General features: G+C 31.7%; 1 protein-coding gene across 2 annotated transcripts in view; it reads left to right on the top strand.

Annotated features, from left to right (window-relative positions):
• Positions 1-1,713: 1,713 nt before the first annotated feature.
• LOC132698146 (transient receptor potential cation channel subfamily A member 1) overlaps positions 1,714-17,616 on the top strand; it is a 36,703-nt gene continuing 20,800 nt past the window's right edge. For both annotated transcript variants that reach the window (XM_060664054.1, XM_060664053.1), the window contains exons 1-3: positions 1,714-1,827; positions 7,276-7,539; positions 7,643-7,786. In XM_060664054.1, the coding sequence (XP_060520037.1) occupies positions 7,291-7,539; positions 7,643-7,786 (393 nt within the window). In that variant the 5' untranslated portion in view covers positions 1,714-1,827; positions 7,276-7,290. The remainder of the gene's footprint in view (positions 1,828-7,275; positions 7,540-7,642; positions 7,787-17,616) is intronic.

The following is a 17,616-nucleotide window of genomic DNA, read 5'->3' as shown; positions in this document are numbered from 1 at the left end:
AGCTTTTCTTTGGTGTTAAATATACAATTATTTATAGTTATTGGAGTATTTGTTCCTTTGTTTGAATATTGAACAATTACCATCGTTCCAAAAAAAACGTAAAAGATATATAAACGAAAAATAAAAAATCTCGATTTTCTTAAATGGCTCACCACATACGAGGTGTGTTCAAAAAGTAAGGCGACTTTCATTAGATTTTGGATTTTTTTTGGTTGTGTTGGTACAAATGTCCCTAATATATAGAACACATGGAAGGACTGAGGAGATTACGAAAAAAATAACTGGAAGAAATCAAAGCAATACCGAAAAGTGCTTACCAGAACTGCTTCGAGGATTGGAAGAAACGTTGACACAAGTGTATTATATCTAGTGGGGGATCTGAGGGGGGGGGGAGGGGAGGCATTACTTTGTTATTTTGAAGTGGTGAATTTTGGTGAATTTTGATAAATAAAAAAATACTTAAAAGTTGCCTTACTTTTTGAACACACCTCGTATACTGTTATTTTTTTTCCAATATCTCACGAAAATATACAACTTTTATTAATATACACTCCTTTCTGTGCAAGACTATTGAAATAATATTTGCTACCCATGATAAAACTATTAGTTAACAGGCCTCTGTTAAAATTGAAAAATGAATTGGAAAAAGAACTTTTTTGGGCCGTAAATAAGCAACAGACAGTTATAAGCAATCTCGGTGAAAATCGGTGAAAAAGTCATATTTGAAATGTACATGGATTATCTTGAACTTGAAATAAAATTTCCAATTCTTTTTCCTCAGTGGTAGCATTCCGGTTTATCAGTTTTCATTTTTTGTATTCAATACTACCACTAGCATCAAACCGTCCCGTTAAAGACTGAAGAGATTGTCTACTTGGTAGAAGAATTTTAGGGTACTTGATCTCGTAAAGTCTTACAGCCAACATGCTATTTTTTTCCGTCTCTCCAATGTGTAAATGATATCAATTATTGTAGCTTTAGGAAAATCAATACTTTATATTTTATACTTTATTTTGTTTGTCATACTTACATAACATACATAATAAAATTGGTAGGCTTATGTAAGATCTTCCAGAAAATAAAATGACATATTCATTTATTTTGAACACTCTGTATTAAAATTTGTATTTTGTTTATGGGAAAATTAAAATATTGGGAAATTGATTAAATTTAGTTATGTATTATGTATTATTATTGAATGAAGTTGAAAAACTTCATAACGAATTCAAAAAGCAATTTAAATATTCGTCGCGTTTTTTTAAGCCACCCTGTATAGTTTAAAGTAATTTTGAATGGTGCACTCTAATAATCTTTACAGCTTTTGTATTTACCATTTTCTTATAACTTTTGAAACTATTTACCGTTGACTTCTGCTAATGGAGAGTTGTCGTAGGGGCGATAAATCATACAATTTTATTATTATTAATTATGATGTTTCTAATCTTTTTTAGTGTGCGACCTACGTGTTGCTTCCGTATAGGTTAGGAGACATCCTCACTTTATATCGTCGCCGTATAAGATGGCAATTTAAAAAAAAAATCACCAGAATCCATTCCCTAACAATCGAATCTGCACTAAACTCAACTTAATCTAAACGGAGCACCATTGATTTTCGAAAGTGTTGACTCTGCTGATCGTCACGCCTCGATTGAGTACGTACATCTATAGCTATCATCGAACATACTTTTTCCGCTCTCGGGAAACATGACGATACTTGTAGATACGTCGATTTTATTGTGGCGTTGTTTGGTGACGAATTAAAAATAATGTGCTGTTAAAGTGAGCGTAAAGTCCCCTTAGGTTTTGGATGCGTTCGTTATTTTTGCGGTAAGTTTTTTTCCGCATTTTCGGACGCCATTTTCTCGTTAAATCAATGCGGGGGTCATTAAGTATCGATTTTTACTTCATCTAGTGAGTCGCTAATATTTTTTTTGCAATTAAACATATAAACTGAAAACGTGGAATTTTTCATAAAATTGTTTGAAATAGAGATAATTTAATTTTAAATATTTAAAAGTTTAACATAAAAATAAGGATATTTTCATAAAGTTTGCAAGAACATTATTGAAGTATTTAATAAGAATTTGAAATAAGTTTTGAACAATAAGTAATGAAATTGAAACGCAAAATATATTAATACATTTACATACATTAATACATAGTAAAAAAAAATAGTCGTCAAAATCGTTTAAATCTGCGCGGCTGGGTTTAAATTATTGAGTATAACTTTGTTTTTTAATTCGATCCATATTATTTCTGTAGGTTTCAAATTACAATTGTTTTATGTATCAAACCATATGGTTTTTTAATCTTCTATTAGTTGTTGTTTGTGTATGTATTTTCAAAACAAAAGTCACGATGAGTAAAGAACTCTCGCAATACATCTTTGTTTGCTGCTGATCGTTGGTATTTTATTTGCTAAAGTGTTGGGATAGCTAGCGTTCTCATAAAATATTACGCAGTCTGGTGCGATATTTGGAAAAGAATTTTTTACCCAATTTTCGTGATGGTAGTCTAACGTTTTTGCTGAAAATAGAGAAGCGCAAAGTTCAATGAAGATTTTTATTTACTTTTTCTTTATTGTATCATGACGGTCGAAGTGTAGAAATAATAAAAATTTCCAAGCATTTTTTTTCTGCAAGTGTGAAATTTAATTAAATAAAAATTAAAATTTTTATTGATGCATTTACAATATAGTTTAACCGAAGAAAAATAAAAATAGTACCCACACATGTCAATCGAGTAATAATATTTAACTAAACTACCAAGTTTACAAGTTGATTGTGAATTTTGCGCCATCTATATGCCAACTATCAAACTATTTTTTACTAAACTAATTTTATAAAATTTATTAACAGTTTAGAAAGTGTAGTCAACAATATTTATCGAACATGTGTACAGATGGTTGTTTTGAGTGATTTTAATTTTTATTTTAATATTTCTAGCTCTAGATTGGATGATTTTCTATCGCTAATTCACCAGTTTAGATTGGAGCCTACTATTCGGGAACCCACCAGAGTGGCCAATGGCTGCGCTAATTGCTTAGATAAAATTATTACCAGCATAGACAAATATCGGTTTTACACTGCGGTAATCGATCCTTGTTTGTCGGATCCTAGGGCCCAGATTATTCATATCGAGTTTAACAATCATAATTTGAAATTCTCGAATAATAAAATAGAGTGTCGAAAGTACTGTCGAAAAATTATGAAAAATTTAATATGTATCGTCGTCAAATACATTAAATTATAATACCATTGGCACCAACGTTAATGATTTGGCATTTGCCTTTTCTTTTGATTAGAAAGTCACTCAAATCTAAATCTCCAGTTAATTGGTTCAATGACAGTCTCAGAGTCATGCGAGATAAATTATCAAAAATTCGTAGTATCGCGGAAATTACAAAGAATCCAGATGACTTTTCAATATAAAAAAATACAAAATTCAATACAAGGAAACTGGCTTACACCAACTATTTACATTTATCCAAAAACAAGATCAAAGATTCCTGGCAACCGAGAGGTGCAGCACAGCAAAATGTAATTTAATGGAAGATTTATATTCTGACGAACTCAACTTGATTTTTACTACTGTGGCGCATAAAATATTAGAAATTTTGGACGAAACTCCTGCTAGGCCATCTAAGGTGATGCATAACTTGATTAAACCTAAATGCTCATTCAAATTTTCCCTGGTTTCTTTAGTTGAGGGTTTTGAGGGGGGTGTGCGTAGCACTTTAACGCTGTGTGACCTCTCTGACTGTGTCAGTCATTCAATTTTAATGGAAAAATGGAATTTTATGGTTTGGAACCCATTGCACTAGAGGTCTAATTCTCTTATCTCCCTAATAGAAAGCAATCAGTTTTTTGCAATAACAAAATGTCAGGTTTACGAAATGTAATGCACGGAGTTCCACAGGGTTTCATTGTTTTTTGTTTATATTAATGATCTCTTAGGCCATATGCACCCTGTGGTTGCGGTTAATTTAATATTAATGTTGATATTCTTAAAGGAGAGACACAGTTGGCGAAAGAACATGGCAATATCTGGTTTAGTGCGAATCGCCTAAAATTAAATTTAATATAAATATTTCGGAAGGAAAATCTGCGAAGTTGTTGGGTGCGGTCCTGGATGATAGGCTCTCTTGGAAGGTCCATATTGCTTATTTAGGAAAGCATCTCTCAAGTGTCAACATTTTGTTATGACGATTGAAAAATTTAATCGGACAGGATTATCTAGTCTCGAGCTACTATGCTCTTTTTCGTTCAGTTTTATCATATGCTGTTATACCGTGGGGAAACTCAATAGATTCCACAAAAAATTTGTCGCATGCAAAACAGAGCGATCAGAATTATATCCAACGCAGGATATAGAGACCATTGTCAACCGCTGTTTCAGATTCTTGGGGTTGTGCCACTGCTATCGGTATACATGTATCACACGGTACTAGAAATTCAAATCATAAATACCCAACTTCCTCTTCAATGCATGAAAAATTCTCTTGACCTAAGTTTATATACCTTAATTAAAAATCAAAATTAAAATACAATTATTTTCTGAGCATTGTTTTTGATCTGTAATCTTCTACAGGCCACTGTTCAGTTGTATTCGGTGTGTTCAGTTTTTTTCTTTTTTTTATTGCTGTTTGTTTTTATGTGCTATGTATTACGTTGTTATACCTATTACTATTGACTTTTCCTAATCGTATTTGTATAGGCATGTATGTATACATATGTATATAACTGTATATTTTTTCTCTTTTTTTACTTAGACGTGCTGCAAACACGCTATGTAATGTAATTCAGTCAAATAAATCTATCTATATATCTCTAAAAAATCGGTATTCAAGAAAAAATAACACCCTATGTGTACCCGCCATTTGCGAATGCAAATATTCGGTTCAGATATCGGCAAATCGTTGTCGAGCAAAAAAAACCTTAATCTCCACCAATTCCATTGCCATTAATTTATAATAACGCTGTATGCTAAATGCATCGCACGCTAATGTTACGTTGCACTTAAATTAATTTGACAGGGGACCTAATTTTCCAGCAGAATAAATAGTAATTACGGATATGAAAAGGCCAATATCCCTTTACTTTACCGACCGGGCTGCGACTGAGACTCCGTCCGTTTTTTTGCTCGTTTAATGCAGAGTGTTCAATGCCAATGTGTTCTCCTATATGGTAATTTTCCTTCTTGCGTCTTTCAATAGCGATTACGACACTGTCTGCACCATAATATTGAACACCCCGTATTGGTACTCAAATATTCCACGATCCACTTTATTATATTATTGACAAATGGTGGATGCTCGACATTTAATAAATTTTTTCCCAGTGTTTCATTATTAACAATATTTCTGGTCGCATCCTCTCTTGTGTGACTGTTTTATCAATAATAAGTATTTAAAGTATTTAATTATTTAATACATAAGTCTTGATTTTAAATTTGAAATGAAATTGTATTGTTAATGCTTACTTATAAAATTAACTAAAAAACGCACTGGATACAATTTTTTTAATATTATTTTGTGGTAGGCCTTGATTATACAGGGTTAGTAAAAAGTATCGGGACACTTAAAAACTTGAAAAGTGCAAAAGATGCAAAATTCAAACATTCTAACAACAATGTTGTCAGATTTACCATTTTTACGATACACGTGATAATTTTGTTATTTTAAACGAAATGAACTGTATATTATTGTTGGAATGAATTGTAATTATCGAATTTAATCGAATAATGTCAAACTAACCAAAACTAACCCCGTTTTTTCATTAAAAAGTATCCAAAGCTGCTCAAGATCGAACGATTCATAAATGGGAATTCAAAATTCAAACTATAGAAGTGTAAACGATTACCACAATGCTGAGGAAATTGAAAAAAAGAAAAAAAATCTTACAAAATAAATGAAAATCTTAGAAAACTGAATATATTATCTATTATCCCAACAACAGTGACGTAGAAAAATACACTGTTGCTAAATCGTCCAAGATTTCCCATACTAACCGTGTCGCAGTCAGTTGCAGTCTGATGACTAAATACAAAAGACGGTGATGCGGACAGCCGACCCATTCAATGTCGAGTAACCAATTAGTTTTGATACATGAAGTTTTGTAGGCTTCTTTGACAATTAAAAACGGCCAAGAGGACATCGTAGTAAAACGATTTTTCATCGTTTTAACGTAACAGATGCTCGATGGTTGTTGGTTTCTCGAATGCGTTAAACAAAGTAATTCCTCTGCAAAAAAAAAACAAGGATTTTTACAAAATTTTCAACCCATCTCGGAGAGGCTTAAACCGAATAAGTTTTATTCCAGTGATTACGAAGAGGTAAGGTTACTTTAAGAAATATGCAAAATGGGAAATTTGATCTTTACTCGGCAGAAAATAAGTTCGTATAATATAACTATTCCTATAAAGAGTTTGCTTCAGATTGATAGAAGTAACTTAGTTGAGTTACCGCATATTCAAATACGATCTTATTTCTGGGTGTTTCAATAAGTCAACAAAGACTTGAAGATGATCTTAGGTGCTTAGTCTATAAAGGTTAATAAATTTCTGAAAAACTGATTGAGTCTGACTTCGTGTATGGGTGTTCCATATTTATTTATTTATTTATTTACAAACTCAACTTCCATTTACAGAGTAGCGTGAGAGCAAATTAAGGAAGTTTAGTTTGTAATATAATAATTATTTTAAACAAAACACCCTGTATATTTCGACATTTTAGGAATCCTTGGTTAAAATAAAGGTCACTTTCTTAAGAAATTCCTAATGGATTCATTATCCTCAAAATCTCATCGTATTTACGGTTAATTGTAACACCCGTATAAAGGTGTTATCTTAAACTTCGGATATCTCAAAAAGTAAGAAAAATTACCTTATTTTTTATCCTAGAATTGATATCTGAATAAAATTATAGGGTGTTGAATTTGAAAATATTGAGATTTCGTTAATTGAATTTATCAAAACGGCACCACCTATTTAGGACACCCTGTATAAGCTGAGGCGCATCTGTCAAACTGATCGAGTAGTTCATCATCTCCTTAGTCTGTGAGTAAATTTTGCGTTGCAATCTGGATCAGTAGCGTCACAACACAATTTTATGTGCAGCAATCAAAACATGAAAAAGAAAAACACATAACCTCATTTTCCTATGGGTTTCCAGATCGTCTAATGGATCGTTTTATTTGGCCGCGGTGTACACTGTACTCTTGTATTGTTATTTGAAAACGTACACCTCGCCATTAACACCTGATTTGATGATTCCAGCGTTAAGCATCAGCAATGCCCTTCAAGCCCCCGAATTTCGAAAACGTTCTGCAACTGATCAGGACGTGGCGAATAGACGACCAAATTTCTAGTCACGATACCCGAAATAACCACCCAGCAACGCCGGTAATCACGGTGTTACCGGTCAATATAATGGAACCGGAGAAAATTCCACTGGCTGCCGAAAACATCGACGTACTTCCAAAAATAACGGATCAAATCGAGGAACGTGACTCCAAGAATAATACTAGAAACAACGTATTGGTGAGCTCCAAAACGTTTTCATTCTAGCATTAGGTGACTTCAAACTATCTTGGTGCTATGCCGAAAGAAATATTTTGTTACCATCTGGTGCGTGGTGTTGCAGTCTTGGTTTCTTCGATCACTTAGACACGCGGCAAATTCGGAGACACAAACGATGCTGCCCACTGAGGTCAGAGTGGACAAACCACCCGGCGATGGCGGCGAAGGAGTGTGTTCAATCGCGTCGAGTCCTTTCAGGATTCTGCGGGTGAGTAGCGGTTCAGCCAATAGATGGCGCCACGCGAATTTGAGTGCGATCTATAGCAACGTTGAGCTTCTGGTCGGTAGGAGGTGGACGTACAAGTTGGATCGCTCATTTTTTATACATAATCGTCTCTAATAGTGCTTATACTGGGTAACGCAACTTGTCCTTGCATATTTTTGCAATCTCTGAAATGTTAAAAATAAAAAAATTGCCGTAGCTACTTATATTACCCGCTACGGCGATAAATTGAGAAAGATGATGGCATTTCCTTAATATTTTATGAACTCATTTATTTCACTTCACGCAAGCATACGGGTTGGGTTAATATTTAACGCCCTTTGCTCAGTACAGGGTGCCCGCTATTATTTAGTACATTTTTCTATAATAGCCGACAAGTACCTTCTTTAAAAACATCGTATTTGTATTTACACCAAGTAAAAATTATGATTAATAAATTACGTATTATTTTACCGTCGGAAGTATTTGCTTGTAGCGTTGTAGTGCGAATGTAGTGCCAAAATGACCAACCATTATTACAAAAAAAAAATAATGGAAACGTCGTGAGATATTTGAAACCAAGAAATCAAAATTCAACCAGAAAAAAAAATTAGACACCAGGATGCAGAAAAATATTTTACATTAGCAGTGGAATCAGCTGAATAAAATATTCACGTTAAGGATACTTTTACATTAAAAGATATACACCATTATGCTTCCAAGGAACATCCGTAATATTTTTTTATTTCATTGGGTATTACTTTAGATTTTTGCAGGAAACAAATAACTTTCTAAAAAAAATATGTCATTGTATAAGTTGTTCCTTAAGCTTTGGACCCAAAGTTGTGCTAAGCGAGGTATCACCTTCTTAAGTTTTTTGTGTTTTTTTTTTCAAACACACTGTATATTATAATAAACTCTATGTAGAGGCCATTCAGCGATATAGCAAAGAAAGATGCTTGCAAGTTGTAAAATTTAAATGACAGCGGTTACTATTAAATCAGTATTATTAGCATTAAAGAACATTGCACGATATTTTATTTTGCATTTACAAGAATAGCAATTATTATTTATTATGGACACAGATTTAATATATCAATATCAATATCGCTATCGTTACATACATTGTGCAGGTCTAAATTGTATAATGAAATGGCGGAAGGCTTGAAACTGTCTTTCCTTATAATTTTTAAAACTTCTATTTATTACTTTTTACGACAAACGTCAAAATTGAAAGCGTGGGACATATTTCTGAAAACATCCGATTGCTGCCAAACCCGTGCGGTAAAATCCCGGAAATGTCCAAAGTGGCGAACAAGTGCGGTAAACGGCCTTTGACTCACGAGTTTATTTGACACGAGCGGAGCGCAGCGGAGCGAGTGTTTAATAAACGAGTGACTTAAAAAGTTTACCGCACGTGTTGCATTCTATACTTTTTCTACGACCGTTAGTTTTTGGGTTCATTTTCGTAAAACTATATGTAACTAATATGACTATATGACACTGACATGACCGTTAGAATTGACAAACAAAGCGTGGGAAATATTTCTAAAAACATCCGATTGCTCCCAAACCCGTGCGGTAAAATCCCGGAAATGTCCGAAGTGGCTCGGATCCGTGTTAAACGAATCTGACGCTTCCCGCACGCTAGATCGGTGTGTAATTAGGTATTTTACATACGGGAGTAGAAAAATAGTATTACAGTAGCCTGAGAAAAATTTTTTAATGTGTGGTACAACTTTCCTGAATGAAGTTATCGTCTACGTAGCTGCAAATTGTTGTTTACGCGTCATTCTAAGGGCGGAGTTTTGATTAAAAGTGGGGTTGGGAAGAATTTTTTTTCAGTTTTCGAATAATTTGATGATCCCAATTAGATTCTACTACGACTACTACTACTCCACATTTAATTCCATTTTTACTTTTTCCACGTCTTTTTATTTATTTATTTAATGTTACCACACTTTATTTGTCGTATAACTTGCTAATTTTACGCCCAGTTACATCTTGATTGCATCCTGACAGTTCAGTGTTTGCAATCTACTCGGCATCGGTGGATAAGTGTTTACTGTCTTCCGAAGGGGATATTTCCTGCAAGTATTCTACTCTACAGTATTATAATTGTATACCGCCCTTATGAGAGTAAGGTAACAAATTTTTTCCTAGCTGGAAACCAAATATCGTTTAATTTCATAACTTATGTAATTCGATAAATTAAATCGGAAATAAAACATGACCTTTGTGGCAGCCCTGAAGCACAAATTCACCAATATTACAAAGAAGCATGAGGGTGACAACGTGACATTCGAAATACCAAACATCACGTTTACCCAAGAGGCTTTGGTATAGAATATACCACAATTGCGCGTCATACGAGATCGCAGAGACATAAAATTTATGAAACTCCGTTGACTACGAAATATTTTTGAATTGTGCGCTCGATTTGCATGGAAACAACAGTGTCGAGTGTGTGTTAAGTTTGTGCTCGACATTTTTAAGTAAGTTTTTGTCTTGTCTGTTAATAATAAAAGGACTTTTTATATTTTCATAATTACTAATATGTTTAGTTTAAGAAAGTTATAAGAATTGCAGAGTAAATGAAATCGATTTAGATGTTAACTTTGAAATAATTTGTCCTATGAAGACTAAGGAAGAAAACTTCTTCCCCTATCTATCATAATTATAAAAAATTGGTTAAAAAGGTAAAAAATAGTTTTTTTTTCAATTCAGGATGTTTCAAAAAAGCGTGGAAACAAAAAATTAATTGTTTTTGTTGTTATAAAACTTTTTCTATAGGATTAGTTCACTTGCCATCACTTAGATTTGAATTGAATATGTTTTGATCATTTAATCGTAATTAAACGATTTTTCAGAATTGTAAAATATATTTTGCAACATAATTAATATGTCAAATCTGACACCAAAAATGGCTTCCGAACGTCCTTGACCACTTGACCAATTATTTTATTATTGCTTTCCTGATTAATTAAAGTTAAGTTAAATTGAATTTTAAAAAAATACTTTTAAGTTAAACAAACTAAACAAACAAAAATTTTAAAACTAATTTAAATTATCAAAGGTGCTCGATTAGATTGTTGTTTTTTTTGCATTAAAAAAAAAAATAAACATTTGAAACTCTACATAGCGAATTTGAAGGGACTGCTTTTTCTTCTTTATTAAGAGTTTCGTTATAAACAGTTTTAGGCACTTGAAAAATAACAATACGCATAGGTAATATTTAATTACTTTATATACATATTTTAACATCTACTTAGGAATATTTTATATAAATATTTAAGAACTACATTTAATTTTAATTTAATTTTTTTAGTATGCCAATACGCATCTCGTACTTTGGCTTGTATTTTCACCATTTCTTCGGGAGTGGCATCTTCCACATGATACATAAAAAATTTCTCTAGCAGCTTAACTGAATAAACGGCTTGTTGAATGGTTGGTGGTGGTCCCAGATCAACTTCTTCGTCTTCTTCTTCCTCTTGGTGCGCTTCCTCACCCTTTCTTGCTTGTTGTAATATGGCATCCTCTGTCAAGTCTGCTGTTGTAGGCAAATCCTGGTCTACCACCATAAAATCTTGCAACTCCTCACTTGTAAACGTAATTGTTGTTTGAAACTGCTTAGTGGCTGATCATCTCCAAGTCATGTTCGCATTCTCTCTCGGTAAAGTCATGACGATATTAGTATTGAATTGTTTCTGCTGTCACCTCTTTACTAATAAAGTTGACTGCATCTAGCATAGTAATGGAAAGTTTGTCTTCGGACTCGATCATTTCTATTAAAATGTTTTTCCTATATCGACTCTTAAGACTTTTTTTTAACTTTTATTTTAACTTCTGTTATTTCTGTGGATTCCCATCCTCTAGGACTTTTTGCCAGTTTCCAGCTTCTAATTTGAGTCTCAGTGGTGAATTGGAATATTATCTTTCATGCATTTTCATACTTGACATGTTTGATATATTTTGTCATAAATAACAAGATTCCAACAAAATTAATATGTACAGCGCAGAAAAGTCATTGGTGTTTGCTAATTTCATTATAATAACGTCAATTCGACGATAACCCCAAACCTGCCACCATAAAATAAAAACATGTCTTTGGTTCATTGTAAGAAAAAAATATAATTTTAAATAAACACAATATTAAATTTAAAATATAAATGTATGATTTTATTCATTGATTGTATACGATTATTCAAACCGAATATTATATAATTTTGAAGTCATATAATAAAATGAAAATTAATATGGAAAAGTGGCTTCAAAAAGTATAGGAAACGACAAGAATAGAGGGAAAATAGTAAAGTATAGTTATATGCTTTTCCTCAAGTAAGCAATACTTTTCACGAATTAATTACTATCTCTTAATATAGTAACGGAACAGTGCAGGAGTTTCAAAAAATTTGAAAAGAAAATTGCTGAATAAGTCGACCAAAAGAACATGCTGAAATTTATTTTTCAAGTTCTGAATTAGTCACCAGAGGGCATAATTACTATATTTGAATTAAAAACCCATTTTCTGCTAAACTTTCTTATATTACTTGTACTTACATTAAACACCGTTTGAAAGCTGAGACAAATTCAAATCTTTTTTGTAAGTTAGTCTACTCTCCTATTAAAAATTAAGACGTGATAATGTCCAATATTTTAAAACAGATAATCATATCACACTTAGTAATAACTTGTACGATATTGTAAAAAATATATAATATAAACAAAGATAAACAAAGAAATTTTATTTCAATATCATCAACCCCCAGAGTGGTTATACCAAAATTCAACTTCTTTGGAGTTTTAAGTGTTTTTATTCATATTTTGCCTTAGGATAAAAATATTGAGATGCGGTTTTCACTGTGTTATTGGGTTCTTGTGTGACTATCTATATATATATATATATATATATATATATATATATATATATATATATATATATATATATATATATATATATATATATATATATATATATATATATATATATATATATATATGTTAACGTTAGAAGGAGAAATATTTCTTTCTTCATGATTTCCTCTGCCTTTCCATTCGCAGCATATACCGGGTGTCTCAGTATAGATGACGAAGGCATTTTGAATCTTAAAGCAACATTTTATTATTTTAATGGCATTTAGAGTGAAACAGTGTCAATATGCTGCGAATGGAAAGGCAGAGGAAATCATGAAGAAAGAAATATTTCTCCTTCTAACGTTAACATTTCTTGGTGGAACCATAATATCAAAAATAAATGGGTTTTTCCATTCTATTCATTTATTTTGACAATAGAAAAGTATTAAAGGAATTTTTCGTAATTGTAATAATAAAAACATGTCGTTCTAATACACCATTAATAGCGCATTGTTATGCCTCGTACATAAATAACTAGCTAACCCCAAGTCTACCACCAAAAAACGGACCCCAGGTTGTCACGTTCTCGATCTGTTTATCATGCAAAATAACATCAGAAAAATCGACCTTTTTCTAATATACCATCATCCAGTTTGAGTCTTGAGGGACCTTTGCTTGTACCCTAAAGTAATTTTAGGCAAACCCGGCTCTAAGGGCGAGACATACCCTTAACATTTTACTTTTTGTGGCTGGTCCTTATCCCCAAAGCTTTTCCGTGTCCCTATTTTTTTAATATACGTTTGAAGGATGTGCGGATTCGACGTAGAACGTTGAAGTATCACGTTCCCCACGCTGCTGAATTTACGTTCTCTGAGCTGGAGCTCAGTTTATCGCGTGGCTGCCCCATGTCGCGGGCCTTTCCTCAATCGTGCCGTGGGAGCAATCTCGAGTCGGTGGTTAAATTCCAAAGTTAAATTTATTTTTCGTATTTTTAAAAAGATATTGCCCTACCGGCAATAGGGTCTCGAAAATTTTATGTTAAGTTATTTATAAATATGAGTAAAATACGCATACACGATTTTCAGAGAAAAGAACTTATATACGAAATACAAAAATGCAAATCTCTCAAAAAATTTCCATTTCAGGATGTCTGGGAGTGTATTCTAGTTACTTTTATTTAGTTACCTGTACTTAAAATTACTTTCGTGTTATACAGATTGGCCTAAATACGCTAAATATATCAATGGACACCCTAAATATTATGTATTGAAAATTTAGTTTATTTTTGAATTAGCGTCATTTTTTTCAACCCAGTTTAATTTTTAATGTTTTAGGTTTGTTGCATGTGCCAATAAAATCATTAAAATCAGGGTAATAAAATTGTTCTATGCACATGAGAAAAAGTTCAACATTCAGTTAGTTGTTGAAATAAAATAAAATAAATAGTTGAAATGTTCACACACATACAGTGGCTGTCCAATAAATACTTTATTACGAAACTTTATCAATATGGTTAATGGCTCACAAACTCTTTTTTTTATTTAAATTTTCCAATTCTTAAGAAGCATTTAAGTTATTTCAGCAAAATTTACAGTAAAGTTTAACAATGATTTTTGAAAAAGTTCTCATCATATACTGAGTGTCGAAAAATTTTAATATCAATTTTTAGCTAGGACCTCGTTTATTTGAATGTAACCCCATATTTACTTAAAACTATGCTTTCACTTTTATAATTATTACACTTTGCTGTAAGTTTTGCCTAAACAACTTAGTAATAAAAAAATCAAAATTTGGTTTATGTTTTGGGCGAATACTGCATAAAATAAAAAAATAAATAAATAAAATATACATAATATTAAGTGCTGTAGAGTTCGAATAAACCTGTATACTGGGTGTTTAGCGCAGGTTTAGCTTGATTTTTTGAAATGATTTTAAAACTTATTTTTTGCAAGCTTTTAGTGGATATGGTTCTAACAAAGGTACGATGTACCACAAGTACTACCAAAATAATGAGTCTTGAGCTGACATTGCTTATAACAAAGATATAAAATGGGGATTCTTAATAAACAAATCTATTAATATAATATATAACTTAGGGAACTTATTTTTAATGCTTGCCTGCATTGTTTTTAATAGTAAATAAAAGTATAAAAAATATTTTTTTTTGTATTTATATATTATTATATTATATATATTATGTTTATTTATATAGAAACTCTCGTTATGAATTGACATTTATCTTTTAATGCAGAAATGTTATTATTTATAAATTTTATTATTCCCCAATTTTAAAAGAATTTTAAAAAATATAAATAACTCGGAAAACTTATTTTGAACTAAATACCAAGTAGAGATAATTTAAAATTAAATTAAATTAAAATTAGTCAATAAATACATTTGTTAATGTTTTTCTCACAAATTTTGGTTTTTTACATTTCTCTTTTAATATTTGTATGAAAGCGATATATAGAAAACTTCTCGTAATTGTTTGTTTATTTGTTTTTTAATTATATTTTGGCACCCACCTAAAGATTTTATTAAAAGGGATAGGTAAATATCTTGTTATACAAAACTTGTATGATTTTTTCTCTATTGATTTCAAAAGCATATAGTTCGTCGGTATTTGGTTTACCCATTGTTGAATGTTAGTTAAAAGTCAAATTTAATAATCAAGATCAACATTGTCTTGGAAGAGAAAAATGTTGACCTTCCAAATAATCGACATTATAAAGATATATTGTTTCCAGACATTATTATTAGTAGTGACACTATTAAAGTGTGTTTGAAAACCATCAAAATTTGTAAAAATTGTTTTTCTTTTCCAAGGCAATGTCGATGAATATTAAATTTTACTTATGAATGACTTCCATCTTACGTAGATATCTGCAGGGTTCCAATTAAGATGAAGTTCTTAATTTCTTATACGTTCGCGTGGCTCATTTGTTTTTATCGGTACGGTCAAAAGATAATAGAGACTTTAGTAATAAAAGGTTTAATAAACTCTGTAGGGAGGTGTCAAAATATTCACGAAACCGCTGTACACAAAATTAAGCTGAGAAAAATCTCTAATCGTACAGCCATCGAAACGAATGTAAAATAAATTTAATTTGTTTTTGTTTTTCCGTGTTGTTTACTTCTAAGATTCCAATAACTTTGCCTAAAAATCTGCAGGTTGTAACCAATTTTGCCGCAAAACTGACTCCCCCTTTAGGTCATCCCTCCAGCAAGCGCGACCTCGCAAACTTTGAAACTCCATTAAGAAAGTCCAACTGGCACGCTCATCCAACTGATGTGTTTTTCCAGCCTTTGCACAAGCAGAAAGTTGGCGTTGACACCCTTTTCCGCGTGATAGGCCTTAATCAGCAAAAGAAATATCATTCTAACGTTTGCTAAAAAATTGAAACTTAAAGATTGAGCGAACCATTTGCTAAATAAATGCGTGCCTTTTTTCATTTAATTTAGCAGCCACGTGGGCTAATTGCCTGCCGATTAAAAGTTTCCAAAATGACAACTCTCGCGTGACACACTCCGATCTAATGGTGCCGTAATATAATTGGACCACGTATTTAATCAATTTTGAGCACTTGTAAAAAATTCTAGAATATTCCCCAGACGTTTTTTCACGATTAATTGGGAATGTTCTAGCCGACCAAAAATAATAGCGTACCCTGACGTAATTATATCGACAAAGAGACACAAAGAAAGAAGAAGGAGCACATTGTATCCGAAAATATCAACACATCTCTCACACTTCAAAAACAATATTTACACGCTGCTACTTTAACCTTCAAAATTATAACATAAAAATCCAAAGTACTTGCACCGAACAGATATAAAGGGTTGTCATAATCGGAGTGTTTTAACAGCAAAACCTAGACAGAGCACAATCGATTTACACGTCAAAGATTCATTTTTTTTGAAAATTTCCCATAATTTTGTTATTTTCGAAAATATTTTTATTCTTTATTGAATTTTGTGTTGTGTCACGCATAATTCTATAATTAATGTAAAGGGTTAAATTTTAATATTTGGTATTCCAATATTTATTGCGTTTTGTTTGTTACTTTAAAATAACTATAATTTTGTTGTCCAAATAATCAAAAATATTAATATTATCTAATAAAAATAACATGCAAAATTAATATTAAAACATGGTTCATAAGTTTCATGCTCTTTTGCTTACCTTAAATCTTTTTTAATATTGTAGTATTTATTAAATTCATTTAAGGATTTTTATATGGCGTCTTTTTGAATATATTATGCACGTCCTACTAGTATATAGACAAAAAACCTCTTCGCCAGATAACAACAAACCTATACAACTGAAAAGGGCTCGATATGGGCATTTTTTTAGGAGCACAACTCTATGATTGCGTTATAAAATAAGAAAGTTGTATTCATTTATGAGAAATCCAAGAACTGTAGAAAAAACCTGGGAACGCCACTGCACTTGTCTTTCGAAAAATGCCCTAATAATGTTTTTATCCGAATCCAAAATTTTCATTAATAAAAAAGTTAAGTTCGATTATGCTCTATCTATTTCAGAAATAGGGTTTTCTTGCTGAAACACAGTAAACTTCAAAAATACTACAAATGCTTTTAAAAAAATGTAATTTTTGAATAGAATGACTCTCTAGTATGGATTAAGAACTCAATCATTTTTCTTATTTAATGAAATGATATTTAATTTATCTTAAATCTTATCTTATGTTTTCCTCTTATTTTATTTATTTCCGCATGGTTGCAGCTAGGGTTCGTCGGCATTTACTCGTTTTTTGTATAAATACATTTTCTTTACTAATAAAGTGGATCTGTTAAGTGGAAGAACAGCAACCAACCATTTGTGAGGTCTCTTTAAGGGAAATGAACTGAATCTCGTCCACTGTAGAATGATTTATATTGAAAAATTTTAATATATAACCTTATTTCCTACAATAAAAGTCCTTCATTATTATTATTATACAAGGTGAGCAGAACAT

Source organism: Cylas formicarius, unplaced genomic scaffold, assembly GCF_029955315.1.
Source record: "Cylas formicarius isolate icCylForm1 unplaced genomic scaffold, icCylForm1.1 PGA_scaffold_2__14_contigs__length_35257938, whole genome shotgun sequence".
Lineage (NCBI taxonomy): Eukaryota > Metazoa > Arthropoda > Insecta > Coleoptera > Brentidae > Cylas > Cylas formicarius.
Note: the sequence above shows the minus strand (reverse complement) of the source record. Positions and strands in the feature narration are given on the sequence as shown.